Source organism: Oncorhynchus kisutch, linkage group LG22 (genome assembly GCF_002021735.2).
Source record: "Oncorhynchus kisutch isolate 150728-3 linkage group LG22, Okis_V2, whole genome shotgun sequence".
Taxonomy (NCBI): domain Eukaryota; kingdom Metazoa; phylum Chordata; class Actinopteri; order Salmoniformes; family Salmonidae; genus Oncorhynchus; species Oncorhynchus kisutch.
The window spans coordinates 26,779,144-26,797,102 of NC_034195.2; the positions used below are offsets into that span (position 1 = coordinate 26,779,144).

At 40.4% G+C, this 17,959-nt stretch overlaps 1 protein-coding gene and 1 long non-coding RNA gene across 3 annotated transcripts; one reads left to right on the forward strand and one right to left on the reverse strand.

Annotated features, from left to right (window-relative positions):
• Positions 1-7,658: 7,658 nt before the first annotated feature.
• Positions 7,659-11,150, reverse strand: LOC109867277 (uncharacterized). Its single transcript, XR_002251787.2, has 2 exons — positions 10,835-11,150; positions 7,659-10,271 (listed from the first exon to the last, which is right to left on the reverse strand). It is a non-coding gene; the product is annotated as an uncharacterized LOC109867277 (long non-coding RNA).
• Positions 11,091-17,420, forward strand: LOC109867275 (lysM and putative peptidoglycan-binding domain-containing protein 4). 2 transcript variants are annotated; one of them, XM_020456333.2, is made up of 3 exons: positions 11,091-11,566; positions 14,352-14,630; positions 15,342-17,420. In XM_020456333.2, exons 2-3 carry the CDS (start codon positions 14,364-14,366, stop codon positions 15,921-15,923), a joined length of 849 nt encoding a protein of 282 aa, XP_020311922.1. In that variant the 5' UTR covers positions 11,091-11,566; positions 14,352-14,363; the 3' UTR covers positions 15,924-17,420. The 2 variants fall into 2 exon arrangements, with proteins under 2 accessions (XP_020311922.1, XP_020311923.1); XM_020456334.2 differs by having other exon boundaries at positions 11,165-11,566; positions 14,355-14,630; positions 15,342-17,414.
• Positions 17,421-17,959: the final 539 nt, after the last annotated feature.

A 17,959-nucleotide genomic window follows, 5' to 3' on the forward strand; every position in this document is an offset into this window, starting at 1 on the left:
CTGTCTATCCCTTCATCACCCTGTTATTTCCTCTCCTCCTGTCAGTTGGACAAGCTGCTCAGTGGCCCCGAAACACAGCACGTTATGCCACTCCGTTGATCACCGTTCAGTGTTGTGCCCTGCATCTGAATGTGATGTAAATGATAGGATAAATTCCTCTTAGGCAACATTTAGATTACTTTTCCTTTAGCTTTTCAGAGTGCAAAGGTTAGCTGAGACTATAAACTAAAGAGCAAAGTTCACTTCCAAGAAACCATGTTTGATGCTCTGGCAGACGAGGGAATTTTGGAGACCATTAAGCTAAACAGTACATACTGTAGGTGACATGAGGACAATAATCCTGACATGAAGAGCAAGCCAGTTTTAAACAAACACGCAGCACGCCAAATCAAATACTGGTTGAAATGAATAAGCTTTGAGACCCACAAAAAGTTTAACTGAAATTTTATTTTGAGCCTACCTTACCTTGCTGTTAAAGGGGTCAACTGGAGTTGACTTGTGGGCTCCAGCTGGTTGGATGGATGCGAGTTTTATATGGGGAAAAAACACTAAAATATGCATGATTACTACTAGCTAAGTGTTTAGTCCCCAGCATGCTCGTAACGCAGTGTTGTATTATGATATCAAAGGAGGATTATCTTAGAATTGTATCTATGTTTTCATATTTGTAAGGAACTGTGGCTGTGGCTTGGAATTGGGATAATGCAAACATGCAAGATATTTTCAGGCGTTAAATATGAGAAAAGCGTTGACCCAGTTGACAGCTTGTTCACACATTAGATCATGCAGTCAAAGTAATCTGCTGTTGAAAATTCACATATGCCCGATTGCAGGGTTGGGGTGGGAGGTGTTTATAAAGATAGCTGAGATAATAAAGCATGTGGGTGGGGGCATCGTTCTGGTTCATTCATATGTTCCTTTATAAATGGTGTCATTTAGAGTGGAGAAATTCTGGTCTAATAGATTCATCAATGCTCTAAGTGTAGAATGGCTCATTGAATATCTAAGAATGTTATTCTTCCTTATTTCAGACTGTTTCACTGTCATTTTCCAAAAGCTTAGAATTATATTGTTCTGTACTGAGGCTAATAAACACGTTGTCATGGTTTAGAAAACCTTGTGCCTGAATGGCTGGACAAGGATCTGTAATCCAGTTCCTTGAATTTCCTTAAATTCGTATTTTCCCCTGCAGTTTGCTTAGTTCTGCATCCAAACAAAGTGTAGGCTACTTGTTTACACCAATGAACTCTGTCTATACTCCCTTTGTTTATGTCTTCTGTAAACAATATGATTTTCTTTCTGCTGCAGCATGTGATTCTTAAACGGGCTTATTCCTCCTTTTGTTACACATGTGTTCATAAAATCACTCTCTTCCAGCAATTTCTCCACTGCAGATTAGGTCCTTCATACATCAACACATTTGATGCAGTTCTACAGCATGTCTCTAAAACATACACATTACATTGTGTTTTTTTTATTTCTAAAAAAGGGAACTTTTTGGACTGAATTTAAATCTTTCTTTACACCATGAAGAGTTCTGATGGACCCAAGCCTGGAAATCAATAATAATCTTCAACTCTGAAAAAATAACCTATCCCTATGATCATCCATAGAACATTCATCAATTGCAGACGGAAGATTACTGCATAGCTAGCGCATAGCCAGGCAAAGAGAAGAGTGACAACTGTCCTATTGCTCTAGACGTCAGTGCCTGTCTCTGGATGAGAGGAGGCATGCAGGTTCACATCCTGCCCCTGAGTCCTACAGTGCTGCTCACTTACCTGAGGATAGCCTTTCATAAGCATATTCTCATCACATCCATCTCCTGACTAAGACATGCACTGTAATTCAACCCTGTCCCTCAGCATCCATTGGTCCTAGGCAGTAGTCTTTGAAGACTGATTCAGACATATTTGTAAAAAAGAATGAAGAAATCTAAGCTCTAGTTAAACCATAATGCTGGCAAGTGGACAAAACTGCCATTCTAAAAACCCACAGATGTTCTTTCTAAAGTCAAATACCACCATCTAGAGGCCCAATTAATGTTTGCTAGTAGGGAGGCCAATTAGTCCCCAGTGAAAACAGGGCCAATACTAGATTATATTTTATTTTGATTAGCAAACACTGTTTTCTATAGGATTATCTCCAATTCAAGGATACCAATAGCCCTAACTGCCCTAGGCTGTTTCCTTAGTTATAACCAAGGGGTGACCTGCCTTCCACAAGCAAAATAACCACATAATAGGCAGGCTAAGCAGAAAATGTTCATTGTAAATAAACACGACTATCAGGTTTCCACTAAATAACATAGCCACAAAGTCAGATTCCACAGCCACAAGGTCAAAAGATGCAAATAAAATGTGCTTTTTGGTCTTATTTAAGATTAGGGTTAGGCATAAGGTTAACAGTGTATTAAGGTTAGGGTTAAGGTTAGTTTTAAAATCTAATTTTAAGATATATATTAGAAATGGGTGGAGTTAGCTATAATTATGACTTTGTGTTAATGAGTGGCGACCAGAATATCAAAGTTTAGCAACGGTCATCAAAATTGTTAAAATGTTTTTAAAACAATTCTTATAAATGCAACAGTTGGACAATAGATGAAGATATTCCAAACTTTTGCCATTTTTATAATCCATCAGATATTGACTGAATTATACCACATAAAACATTTAACTGATACTCACAAATAATGAAGTGATTTCGGTGAATTCAGATATTCAATTTATTGTAAAATGCAGGTGCGAAACTTTGGTTTTAAAAATAGGTGAACTTGTGTGTGTATATATACAGTGCCTTGCGAAAGTATTCGGCCCCCTTGAACTTTGCGACCTTTTGCCACATTTCAGGCTTCAAACATAAAGATATAAAACTATATTTTTTTGTGAAGAATCAACAACAAGTGGGACACAATCATGAAGTGGAACGACATTTATTGGATATTTCAAACTTTTTTAACAAATCAAAAACTGAAAAATTGGGCGTGCAAAATTATTCAGCCCCCTTAAGTTAATACTTTGTAGCGCCACCTTTTGCTGCGATTACAGCTGTAAGTCGCTTGGGGTATGTCTCTATCAGTTTTGCACATCGAGAGACTGACATTTTTTCCCATTCCTCCTTGCAAAACAGCTCGAGCTCAGTGAGGTTGGATGGAGAGCATTTGTGAACAGCAGTTTTCAGTTCTTTCCACAGATTCTCGATTGGATTCAGGTCTGGACTTTGACTTGGCCATTCTAACACCTGGATATGTTTATTTTTGAACCATTCCATTGTAGATTTTGCTTTATGTTTTGGATCATTGTCTTGTTGGAAGACAAATCTCCGTCCCAGTCTCAGGTCTTTTGCAGACTTCATCAGGGTTTCTTCCAGAATGGTCCTGTATTTGGCTCCATCCATCTTCCCATCAATTTTAACCATCTTCCCTGTCCCTGCTGAAGAAAAGCAGGCCCAAACCATGATGCTGCCACCACCATGTTTGACAGTGGGGATGGTGTGTTCAGGGTGATGAGCTGTGTTGCTTTTACGCCAAACATAACGTTTTGCATTGTTGCCAAAAAGTTCAATTTTGGTTTCATCTGACCAGAGCACCTTCTTCCACATGTTTGGTGTGTCTCCCAGGTGGCTTGTGGCAAACTTTAAACGACACTTTTTATGGATATCTTTAAGAAATGGCTTTCTTCTTGCCACTCTTCCATAAAGGCCAGATTTGTGCAATATACGACTGATTGTTGTCCTATGGACAGAGTCTCCCACCTCAGCTGTAGATCTCTGCAGTTCATCCAGAGTGATCATGGGCCTCTTGGCTGCATCTCTGATCAGTCTTCTCCTTGTATGAGCTGAAAGTTTAGAGGGACGGCCAGGTCTTGGTAGATTTGCAGTGGTCTGATACTCCTTCCATTTCAATATTATCGCTTGCACAGTGCTCCTTGGGATGTTTAAAGCTTGGGAAATCTTTTTGTATCCAAATCCGGCTTTAAACTTCTTCACAACAGTATCTCGGACCTGCCTGGTGTGTTCCTTGTTCTTCATGATGCTCTCTGCACTTTTAACAGACCTCTGAGACTATCACAGTGCAGGTGCATTTATACGGAGACTTGATTACACACAGGTGGATTGTATTTATCATCATTAGTCATTTAGGTCAACATTGGATCATTCAGAGATCCTCACTGAACTTCTGGAGAGAGTTTGCTGCACTGAAAGTAAAGGGGCTGAAAATTTTGCACGCCCAATTTTTCAGTTTTTGATTTGTTAAAAAAGTTTGAAATATCCAATAAATGTCGTTCCACTTCATGATTGTGTCCCACTTGTTGTTGATTCTTCACAAAAAAATAGTTTTATATCTTTATGTTTGAAGCCTGAAATGTGGCAAAAGGTCACAAAGTTCAAGGGGGCCGAATACTTTCGCAAGGCACTGTATATATACACACACAAGTTCATGTTCATGGCCATGTTCTGTTATAATCTCCACCCCGCACAGCCAGAAGAGGACTGGCCACCCCACATAGCCTGGTTCCTCTCTAGGTTTCTTCCTAGGTTTTGGCCTTTCTAGGGAGTTTTTCCTAGCCACCGTGCTTCTACACCTGCATTGCTTGCTGTTTGGGGTTTTAGGCTGGGTTTCTGTACAGCACTTTGAGATATCCGCTGATGTACGAAGGGCTATATAAATAAATTTGATTTGATTTGCACAGGATTGGTACATCCGAACATCACACCTGCGGGATAGGTACAGGATGGCAACAACAACTGCCCAAGTTACACCAGGAATGCACAATCCCTCCATCAGTGTTCAGACTGTCCACAATAGGTTGAGAGAGGCTGGACTGAGAGCTTGTAGGCCTGTTGTAAGGCAGGTTCTCACCAGACATCACCAGCAACAACAAACCCACCGTCGCTGGACCAGACAGGACTGGAAAAAAGTGTTGCGGTTTTGTCTCACCAGGTGTGATGGTTGGATTCGGGTTCATCGTCAAAGGAATGAGTGTTACACCGTTGCCTGTACTCTGGAGCGGGATCGATTTGGAGGTGGAGGGTCCTTCATGGTCTGGGGCGGTGTGTCACAGCTTCATCGGACTGAGCTTGCTGTCATTGCAAGCAATCTCAATGCTGTGCGTTACAGGGAAGACATCCTCCTCCCTCATGTGGTACCCTTATTGCAGACTCATCATGACATGACCCACCAGCATGACAAAGCCTCCAGCCATACTGCTCGTTCTGTGCGTAATTTCCTGCAAGACAGGATTGTCAGTGTTCTGCCATGGCCAGCGAAGAGCCCAGATCTCAATCCCATTGAACACGTCTGCGACCTGTTGGATCAGAGGGTACTTAATGCAGCTGGTGGCCACACCAGATAATGACTGTTACTTTTGAAACCCCCCCTTTGTTCAAGAACACATTATTCCATTTCTGTTGGTCACGTGTCTGAGGAACTTGTTCAGTTTATGTCTCAGTTGTTGAATCTTATGTTCAGATAAATATTTCCACATGTTAAGATAGCTGAAAATAAACACAGTTGACAGTGAGGACGTTTCTTTTTTTTGCTGAGTTAAGCATTTGTATAATTGATAACGCCTAAAAATAGTGAATAATCCAATCAAATTCTAAACAAAATTAAACTGGTTTTAAATAGGCTGTCTAAGTACACATACAGGCACCATAATTGCTCCCTGTGGGCACATAATATTAAAACAATGCAGATTATGGAGGGTTTCGCACACGTCCAAACTTCTCATTAGCTGGACAAAGATTCAATATAAAGAGAAAGGGAGACTGGAAGCAGTAGAACGGTGAGTGGACAAATATGTTTTATATACACATATTGGAAGCATCTTACAGATCGCATTCACAATTCTCCAGAAGTTGCAATGCATGCGCGCCTTGGATGTTCTCACCATAAAACCAGGACAGTGTGAATCATTGTTTGGTTTTATTAAAATTCAACAAAATGTTAATGTTTTTTTTCAACAATAAATGTATATAAAATGTCATATAAAATCTTCAGGATAGAAAAAGACAGGACACATTGCTATTGAACCAGCTTTCATTATAGTAGGCCTTGGGTAAGGGTAGCCTATGTCCATGCACATCATGAAATGACAGATGAGAACCATGGTGAATACTGGCAAACCTAGTATTTAGAAGTTATTTTCCTGTAACAATTGCTTGTTTCCCATTTCTTATACCGCTTTACCATTTAAACCAGCATTTGGTGGTTCTTAAATTTCTTTACCAGTGCTGTGTTAAGGACCTGTCAGATATGTTCAACCCTCCCATCTGAGCTGATATAAAGACCGGTAAGTGACCTATCCTTGCACAAGTTTGAAAATAGCAGAGCGTTGGTTAACAGGTTAAAATTGCAAACAAACGGGCGTTTGACACAAGAGCCCCCTTAACGACAGCCAAAAATAGCCTTAGAGGGAGAGCGCAAAGATGGAGGACGAGAGGTAAGCTTGCTACTGCCATAATTTTAATAAAAATATGTTTTGTTTCCCATAATGAAGCTATACAGTATATGCGAGTTATTGACCTCACAATAAGCTATACTTGAGTAATTTAGATTACTATGAAGCGGCAGTCGTGCAGATGGTCAGCGGATGGGGTACTGAAAGTAGGCTAATTCGAGAAGCCCTAATTCAATTAAACAGTCTTCATTTTAATTTGACTTTAGACTACTAACAAGAGGGCAGTGGTGGAAAAGGTACTCAATTGTCATACTTGAGTAAAAGATTCCTTAACAAAAAATGACTGTTAAGTGAAAGTTACCCAGTAAAATACTTAAGTCTAAAGGATCTGGTTTTAAATGTACTTAAGTACAGTCGTCATACTTAAGTAAAAATACAAAGTAAAAGCTATACATCAAATTCCTTACATTAAGCCAACCAAACGGCATCATTTTTGTATTATTTTTAATTACGGACAGACAAGGGGACACTCCAACACTCAGACATAATTTACAAACACAGTATTTGTGTTTTGTGAGTATGCCAGGTAAGAGGCAGTATGGATGACAAAGCATTATATTGATAGGTGTCAATTCTGTCCTGAGCATTCTAAATGTAACAAGTACTTTTAGGGGTCAGGGAAAATGTGTGGAGTAAAAATGCCATTTTCTTTACAAAATGTAGTAGAGTAAAAGTTGGCAAAAATATAAATAGTAAAGTACAGATACCCCCCCCCCCCAAAACGACTTACACCACTGCAAGAGGGCTTTGTGTTGGAGCCCATTCAAGAAAGAGGTAGGCCTACCTGTTTGATTGACTGAATTACAGTATACTATCCATAGATTTTGTCAGCCAATTCCCTCAGTCACTATGCACTCCTTAAATATATCCGTGTCAGTGAATGAAGGGCTTAGTGTGTTAAGTTAAAACCAGGGCTCAAAATTTAGGGTGTGTGTAGCCTGGCAGAAGTTAACCCAGCACAGGACACAAACTAATTTTGGGTTGTTTATTCTGTCAAAGCTTAAATTTAAGATATGATAATGTAGAATGGAAATCACAAGAAGGTGAAGTTCCCATTAAGGAGAGTTGAGTCTAAATCACAATCAAGTGAAATAAATGTTACTAAGGTGCATAAAAACAGTACAATAAGTACAAAGTGAAATACATAGACAGTAGTGGGTCTGCTTTCTATTGAAAAACAAGAAAATACAGCAACCAATGTTCCCAGTTAGAATGGACTTTCTAACATTTCAAATATCTGGGTAGAAGATGTCCATAAACAAAATGACATTGTGCATCAAAACAAATTGCCATGAAACATTAGGAATACTTACAAAACGCACTGTCAACATGATACCCTAGCCCCACATGGAATAGTAGATCCTCATCTCACCCATACAGCACTGGGAGAAATGTCATAACAGTTTAGTTACCATTCAAAAAATGAAACAAAATAGAACACACTGAAGCTTTACACAAAACAAAATGTAATTCTGACAATTACTCTCCCTTCAAATAATGTTATCGTCAACTCCACAATGTGGTTCTGAGAGCACTGGTATTCAGCTAGCAAGAAGCTAACATCCTCATTTCAATCTGAAAGTATCCAAAGGATAACATGACCATCAGGCATAAATTACAAAAACTCTTATACATTGCAGGTTATGCAAAATTATATATTCCGGTACAAGAGTAAAGATAAAAAGTATTACTTACCCATTTAAAGTAACGTTGGACCCACAATGAATTTCAACAGCTCTCCAGTGCAACTGCTTGCTCTCACACTACGCATGCGCAATCACATAACCACTTGCACAACTCATTTATGAATCTCTTAAAGGGACAGTTCCATCTAGTGGATATAAATGAATACAGCTATGTGCTTTTACCACCTGGCTACATGTGCGTGAGGGTATTGTGGCTTTTGTTAAAGAAAATGGCTAAAAGCATAGACCTACCCCTTATTAACTTAAAACATGTTACCTGAATAAAGTGATCTATAAAGATGCTTTAGTCCACAATGCTTTCTGCCATAAAGATGACGTAAAATGCCGGGGACAGATGTAACTCCGATAAATATGGGATATCTTTGGTTTGTCTATGACATTCAGAGTCTGCGCCACAACCTTCTATAGACGACGAGACAAAACATTATTATTTTTTTTTAACTGCTTGGGAAATGTGTGACTGCTTGGGAAAAGTAATGTGTGATTCTGTCACTATCAATTGATGTTCAACATTTCAACAGGCTTTTAAACATACTAACTGTATATCAGTCAGGAGCATGCCAGGTATCCTTGGAAGGAACAAATTAACTTAGGCTATATTATTATTTCAAAGCTATAGCCTGCCATTAAAGAAATATATTGTGAAGCATTTCAACACGTCAACAGCATTATGTAACTTGTACGCAGGGAGTCAGGAAACAGCCGATCTCTCACCCCCGTGGGGACGTAGATGCGCTCTGGGTTCCCTCTCCCGAGCCTGGCAGATATCCACATCACCGCCCCAAAACACGAGGCCAACGATACAGAAGGACTGATTGATGGGCTGGAGGACACTCACTGCCGTGGAACCACCGGGTGTGGGAAAGCAGGACCTCTGGTAAGTCTCATCTTTGACCAGGAGATGGTGGGGTTATGAAGTTGGAGCCAGGAGAGGCCAACTTTGTTTATGGGTGCAGTGATGAGGATGGGAAGGATTTCCTGGTGGTTGGGTCCCACGGTGAGGGTGAGTGGTGCTGTGACGGATTCCAATGGTTGCATATCCAGGACTTGGACAGGAAAAGAAGAGCGGGTATGAAGTTAAGTTCAGGGAGGAGGCAAGGTGGCAAGGGCCTGGTCGATAAAGTTCCCCACGGCACCGGCGCACTAAAGCTGTAGAAACAACACTTGAGGGACAGCTAGCCAGAGAAATGGGAACCAGAAAGGTTTTGGCGGAGAACAATGATAACAGAATTCTCATGACTACCCTGGGAAACACAAGGTCACAGGGCTGCCCCTCTGCTCTAGTGGACCCCTGGTTGGGCTGCACCGGAAACCACTGAAGCTGGTGCTCCTCCTGGCTGCAATAGGGACAAAGCCTCAGCTGTCTCTGGTGAAGCCGCTCTGTGGCAAGTTGGACACCGGCGCTCCTGAAGAAGGTTATCCAGAGGGCTGGCCATTGCGATTAGAGTCCAAGGATTTGTAGTCATCCTGACATGCCAGCTCTGTCTGGACCTCTTAGTCCACTGCAGAATAGTGTGGGGTGCACTGGCTCATTTAATCTGCTGGAGGCTGTCACAGTCTGAAAGGTGAGGGAGTACTCCACAGCGGTCTTGGCACCCTGCTGAAGTTGGAAAAGTCACTCACCTCCCTCTCTGCCCTCGAAGACCACCCTGAATCGAGCCATGAACCTCTCATAGGAATCCAGCTTTTCCTCTCTCTGACGGCCGTAGCCCACTCCAACGCCCATCCGGTCAGCGGGAAATGATAGTGGCAACCTGGACCTCTTGGTGGGGGCTCCTGCCTGATAGGCGAAAAATAGAGGGAGCACTGGAGTAGGAAGCCACGGCATTTCGATGGAGTGCCGTAATACTTCTCCAGAAGGGACAGTTGGGCATCGCTGACAGCTGGGTAGGCTAGGGGACTGGCTCCTTGTGACGACCCGTAGCAGGAGGCCCTCAGCGGGATGGAGAACCTCGCTAGTGGTGTCTAGGCAGTGGAGAACCTCCTTCCTGGTCATACCCAGTAGAGCCAGCTGGTCATGGTGTCGGTGGAGTAGATGACAGTGTTTCTCGACAGTCTGGAAGATGGTGAAATCTTCTGCTGCCATAATTTCTGAGGCAGTAATCTATAACATATACACAGGGAGTCAAGAAGCAGAGTTTAATAATGAAACTAGACAAAATAACAGACATGAAAAGCATACTGAACATGAGACAATTATAGTGAATGAATGATCAGGGTGGTAATGAAGTCCAGGTGTGCTTAAAGATGGGGAGCAGGTGTGCGCAATGATGGTTGCCAGGACCGGTGGTTAGTAGAATGCAAAGTCGAGCACCGGAGTGACACTTCAACAACATGCCGATACATTTTACATTTAGGCTGTATTACATGAAATTTAAAAAAATATTCATCTAGAATACATCATATTGAAATGAAAAATGCCTTATTAGGCTATTCAGTCATTCTAATGTAGAGTGCCTTTGAATTCACTTGTAGGAACACGAGTTTAGAGTGAGCTATGCATGCCTAGTTTGTTAGTTTAGCCTAACAGATCCTCTTATATTCTCATTCCCTAATCACAGTAAACACACATCTATTAAATTAAAAACAATATAATGGAAAAAAAATGTATAACTAAGAAAATGATTGTTTCTGGAATTTAAAAAAGTGCATATACTGTAGGCCTACCTGGTGCTCTGTTAAAAAACAAATGGCTTTTTCTCTAATTCATTGATGATCAGATACTTCAGTTGTAACTGGTTCTGTTGTACTTTCTTTTTTTTACAGTTTATAGACAATTTTAGCACTTCCAAACTTAGACTATCCTCTTTTTCAATAATAGCCTGTATAGAAATTAAAACCTCTCCGGTGCTGCAGCATGCGCTCAGCACTACATAGAGGATTCCAATAATAAAAGCTTGATGATGAGTTGGTTATTTGATTCAGCTGTGTAGTGCTAGGGCGAAAAACCCGAAACGTGAACCCAGAAGGGTGCCCCAGGACTGAGCTTGGGAAACCCTGAGTTGGCTTGTGGCTTCCTGTGCTTTATATTGTTGGCTTCACGTCATACTTGCAACATTCTGCTGAGATTTCCTTCCCAGATACTTTTTCAAATATGTTGGGGCATTGGCGCAGTATCTTCACCCTAACGGTCAACGTTGGTGAAATCTATCTTTTGATTGGTGCATATTTTTGTCAATATACCCTGCTACACTGCCACTGGGTTTGCGCACCACAGACCTAGGATCCGATTTCTTTACCCCCAAAATAAGGTTCTCCATAGAGGAATGATCAAATATCTGATTCTGAATCAGTACCTCGATCCACAGGCATCATGGTTGTCTGAGCCGTGTCTCAGTTCTGGCAACATTGTGGGAATTTGACACTATGGGAAAACTAGATGAGTTACTTTAAACCCGGGTGAGTTTCAAGCTCAAACCTTATTAACTTGGTAATATGATGTGATATGGGTTCACGAATTTTGTCAATTTTATTTTAAGATTGATTAATAAACTAGAGTTTAACGTTAGCGCGAATGTTAGTTACGTCAGTGAGTGAAGGAAGCAAGCATGCAATGTCAAAAATATATTCGGCCGTTTAGCTAGCTACTGGTAGCTGTTAACGTTACCACGTAGCTAAATAGCTTGCTGGTTATTTTGTTCGTCCTGTCGTTTTATGGTAGGTATAGTTAGTTAGCTATCTCTTTTCATAGTTGAATGCCACTTTGTATGTCCTGTTGCTATATACTGTAGCTAGCTAGTCACATTCATAGCTAACGAGTCTAGACTAGTTGAGACTAGTATGAGGGCTGGCCGTTCAGCCCCTAGTCTGATTAATCAGGCTGTTATACACAATTAATTGGTAGCTATATACAGCCTGACACGAATGCTTGTAAAATCGTGTAAATGTTCCTTACAAGACGATGTTGGATACAATTACATTTACACTCCTCTTTCCTTCAGCTGCTCGAAATTTGAGACAAAATATCCACAGGAAAGTATTCATGGTTTACCCGACTTTTCAGAGAGCCAAGTAATGTGGCTCAGTTCACACCGAGTTAAAGTTAGCTTTATATTTGATATTTATATAACTATTGAACCAATCATGCCATGACAATGAAAATTGTGTGTTCTGAATCAGGGGAGGATAGAGAACAATCAGATTGAAATCGGAATTTAAAAAATTGAAAATTCGCACGCAAATTTGTTGATTGTTCTCTATCCTCCCCAGATTCAGAATATACCATTTTCATTGTCATGGCATGCTTGGTTCAATAGAACCAAATATCCAATGTAAAATGTGTTTTACTTTTGTACCTAACCATATACTTAGCAGCTCTCTACAAAGTAGGGTAAACAATACTTTCCAATGGATATTTTGTCTCAAATTTCAAGCAGCTGAAGGACAAACTGCACAGACAACCGGTAGAGTAAGTTTAAATGTAATTTCATTCAACAACAGTAAGTAACATTTGCATGATTTTGCAGGCATTAGTGTCAGGCTGTATATACCAATTAATTGTGTAATATAGCCTGATTAATGAGACTACATCAGTGGCAGTCGTGCCGTTTAAGACGAGGGAGGATACATTTATTTTTATGAACATTGCCTTATTTCTATTACAGCATATTGGATGACTATCATTCATATTTCATTCACCTAGCTCAATGTAACATCGATAGGTTTAGGCTACTACATGATACTCCAATTTTCCCTATACCCATCATGACGTTTCTACAACCTAGCCTATGAAGGAAAGTTTACAACATAGGTGCACAGGTCGAGAGAATTTTAAGAAATCAAAGTGACAGACAGTGACACATTCAATACCGCCTTGCACACTCTTGCCTGCATCTAGCTGATCTAGGGTGTAGTCATTAGTCCAACAATTGCAAATGAGAGTTTTTATTGGACAAATTCATGTATGTTTATCCCCGTTTCGTTCCGTTTAAGAAGTTTTTCAACAGAATCGGTGGAATGAATACACCCCTGATCACACACAAACACAGTCCACTTTCATAGCAGCATGATCACTTTGCTCGTTGTGTGTGTGTATATATATATATATATATATATATATATAAATTATTTCTCGAAATTATCTACACGCTCTCCTCTCACTTTTTCTCTTTGCTTGTGGACAACACATCAGCTGTCTGTAACCAGGTGAAAAAACCTTTCCAAGCCAAATCTTCATATCATGACTGCTAACCTCTACACACAGCCTACATTGTTGTCACCTCATTGTCAACATAGCTACTAGAACTGATGCATTAGTCAACCCGCTACATTCATACACAGTCAGAAAGCAGTTTAGCGGGCCCCGGTGGCAATAAATTAATACAACCAAAAGCTTACCTTGACTTGGAAGTTCCAGTGTTGGATAGCCATAGTCAGCTAGCACCCCTCTCTGTTTGAGTAGGCTAAACTAGCTAGTTGCATTCAACTAGCTCAGTTAAAGTTCATGTAAAAAAACAAGTACAACCAAATATCTCTCTTGCTTCTCCTTCATTTTGGAAGAAATTAATTTGTTCAACTACTATCTCCCTTTGAGTCAACTACTCACCACATTTTATGCACTGCAGTGGTAGCTAGCTGTAGCGTATGGTTTCAGTACTATATTCATTATCTGATCATTTAACTGGGTGGACAACATCTCAGTTCATACTGGAAGAGCTCTAATAGGTTGGAGCTCGGAAGTTGTCATAGTGACTGTAAGTCTATGAAAGGGGGTGAGAACCGTGAGCCTCCTAGGTTTTGTATTGAAGCAAATGTACCCAGAGGAGGACAGAAGCTATCTGTCTAGACCATGGTGTTACCTTACAGAGTGCTGCTGAGGCTACTGTAGACCTTAATTGCAAAACAGTGTGTTTTAATCAATTATTTGGTGACATTAATATATTTATATATGAATATATTTATATATATATTTGGTGACATAATATAAATATTTATTGTTTTGTGTAAAATGTTTCACTATTTACATTTTTATGAAATTCACTGAGGAGGATGGTTGTCCTTTCCTCCTCTGAGGAGCCTCCACTGGACTACATTGTCCCTAGACTAGTTGACTAATTGGCTGTTCACTACTTACAGAAACAATGTCAGTGGTACTTTTTGTATTCAGTTTGCATAGCTAGCTACATATTATAAAACCCTTAGCTACCACACTCAACAATTTTGTGTATTTTCTGTCCACCTAAAGTAGCTTGTTGTGATGCGGAGAGGAGACCCTGCTCCCCACGCCTTCCAGGCCCCAGTGGATGTCCATGCTAGTGTAGATGGCCAGGTGTACATGTTCAGGCGAGGCCAGCAGAATGACTCTGCTGGCTCTTCAGAGGAAGAAGAGTTCAATGTGATGGAGTTGAGGCCCCGGGGGTGGCAGGAGCTGGAACAGGACAGACGCGGTAGCCTCATGCTGCTGGAGAGGGATGTATTGGTTGGGGACAACCTCAACAAACTTGCTCTGCAATATGGCTGCAAGGTAAGTCCTGCAGCCCATGTATTTGCTGGCAGCAAACTGTACAGTGTACTGTACAGTGGTGGTGTAAAGTACAAATATTTAAAGAACTACTTTGGTCGTTTTGGGGGGGTATCTGTACTTGACTATTTATATTTTTGACTACTTTTACTTCACTACATTCCTGATGAAAATAAGGTACTTTTTACTCTATACCTTTTCCCTGACACCCAAAAGTACTCGTTATATTTTGAATGCTTAGCACGACAGGAAAATGGTCATATTCATGCACTTATCAAGAGAACCTACCTGGTCATTCCTCCTGCCTCTGATCTGGTGGACTCACTCAACACACAGGCTTCGTTTGTCAATTATGTCTGAGTTTTAAAGTGTGCCACTGGCTATCTGTAAATAAAATTAAAACAAGAAAATAATGGGTTCTGGTTTGCTTAATATAAGGAATTTGAAGTGATGTATACTTTACTTTTGATAGTTAAGTATTTTCAGAACCAAATACTTTTACTCAAGTAGTATTTTAATGGGTGACTTTCACTTTTACTTGAGTCATTTTCTATGAAGGTATCTTTACTTTTACTCAAGCATGGCAGTTGGGTACTTTTCCCACCACTGCTCTACAGGACACTACGTCAAGCACTGTACATACATGTCTGCATAGGCTGCTGATACTGTGTGTTCACATTATGCCAATATTGACACTTGTCTTCCTCTCAACAGGTGGCAGACATAAAGAGAGTGAACAACCTGATTCAGGAACAGGATATATTTGCTTTGAAATCAATAAAAATCCCTGTGAAGAAACACAGCTTATTGACTGAGGCTAACACAGAGCTAGAAGTGCCAGATCCAGGAACCTCAAATTCAGCCACACCACTGCCCCAGCCACAGCGCAAACTTACAGCCAGCTTCCCTGGTAGGCCACATCTACAGGAATACACCGACTACCTCAAGGAAGTGGACCATGACATTGAGAGACTGATCCAAACCACAAATGCACGGGATGAGGTTTTTTTAGAGGCTGCAGAAAGGCCACAAAAGTTGGGCTCCAGAGGCCAGCGCCTGACCAGCTATGGAGCAGACTGGGGCATCCAGTGGTGGAACGCTGTGGTGGCCATGCTCCTGATAGGCATTATCTTACCTGTCTTTTATGTTGTTTATATCAAAACTCAAGATACTGGAGTGCCTGCTGCTGTAGCTACCTCAAACAGCTCAGGGACAGGCCTCAGCACAGACAGCCCTAGGAGCACTTTCAGCAGCCAAGAGAGTGTGTCTCTCAGTCTGAACAAACCTAACACTTAATTGAGGGAAACAATGTCTATGGACTTCATGCTTAACTTTGGTCAACCAATGTTAGCCATAAGTACAATCACTTTGAATCCCTAAATAATGTTCTGCTTAAAGGTCATCAAAGTATTACCTTAATGAAGATGTGTTGCTGTGTAACATTTCTTTACACAAGCTTGAAGCTTTTACTTTAGTATGGATTTCTTTGTGTTTTACCACGTATATTGGGCTTCATAGTTTCCGATTTTGTGTGCCTTATTAGATGCGTGACTTATCCAGTCAACTGTTCTTTCTTGTTTGTGTTAATTATTTTTGAACGTATTGTAACACAAGTGGTTGCTTTGTGACATTACAGCTTCAATTGAATATGGATATTCAGTTTTGGACTTTCTTAGACAATCTGAACTAATGGTACAAAATGTTTTATTTTTCTATGATAAGGATACAATGCCAACAGTGCCATTTACAGAGATGTGTATGAACTAACATGTTTTTATTTTGTTTCAATGCTTTATTAAGTGCAGTAAATGTCCTTTAAAGGGATAATTGTGGATTTTATCTACTTCCTCAGGGTCAGATGAACTTGTGGATACCATTTTTATGCATTTGCTTGCAGTGTTTTGGTAGTTTTGTGTGTCAATGCTAACCAGCGTTAGCGCAATGCCTGGAAGTCTACTGTTCCCCTAGACTTTCAGTTATTGCGCTAATGCTAGTTAGCAACTTCCTTCAAACTGCACGACGATACAGTACATACAAATGTTATCCACAAATTCATCGGACTCTGGGGAAATAGATAAAGGGCCTCATTGCCAAAACCCCCGAACTATCCCTTTAAACTAGGAATTAAAACTAAACCTGCATGCATAAAATGTCCGCTTGCAGGTCTGTGAACTAGGCTATGCGGTGTGTTACACTGATGTAGGCCAGGCCTATCAGAAAGCAAAGCAGTCAAAGCTTTTTCAATACTGCTGCCATGGTCCGTTTCAATCAAGTGCTCTTACTCTATGTGCCAATCAGTTAATGTTACTCCTGGAAAAATATAGCCTGATATTCCTATTGCCTTCGATCCAAAACAAACGGTGAGAATAATGTGAATTAATGAATTACTCCGGTCAGTAACAACTTTTATAAGTTAGCATTAGTGTTATTTTCCAAAGTTACATAAGTCTTTTGAGAATGTATGAACCATTCAAGAGGGCTCAAATTATGAATCATTTGAAACATGTTGGCAGTCTTTTATCAAACTGACCCTTTTCAGTATTTTTCCCATTACTTTTTAAATTGGTTAACAATTATTATTTGCAAGCATAGCCTACAGTATGTAAGGCACAGGACCAGTGAGCAGTGACACAATGAAACTATTTGTTGCAGGTCGAAGTTTTAACTGTTGAAGTTAGTTGTAACTGAGAAGTGTGTGTGTATATGTGTATATATAACGCAACATGTAAAGTTTTGGTCCCATGTTTCATGAGCTGAAATAAAAAATCCCAGAAATGTTCCAGACACACGAAAGCTTATGTCTCTAAAATGTTGTGCACAAATTTGTTTACATCCATGTTAGTGAGCATTTCTCCTTTGCCAAGATAATCCATCCCTCTGACAGTTTTGTGGTATATCAAGAAGCTGATTAAACACTGACTTGCCTAGTTAAATAAAATAAATAAAAACAGCATGATTTCACAGTTGCACCTTGTGCTGTGGACAATAAAAGGCCACACTAAAATGTGCAGTTTTGTCACACAATGACAGATGTCTCAAGTTGAGGGAGCATGCAATTGGCATGCTGACTGCAGGAATGTCCACCAAGGCTGTTGCCAGAGAATTGAATGTTAATTTCTCTACCATAAACCACCTCCATTGACATTTTGGAGAATTTGGCATTAGTCCAACTGGTCTCAACCGCAGACCACGTGTAACCATGCCAGCCCTGGACCTCCACATCTCCCTTCTTCACTTGCGAGATCGTCTGAGACCGGACAGCTGATGAAACTGAGGAGTAATTATGTCTGTAATAAAGCCCTTTTGTGGGGAAAAACTCATTCTGACTGGCT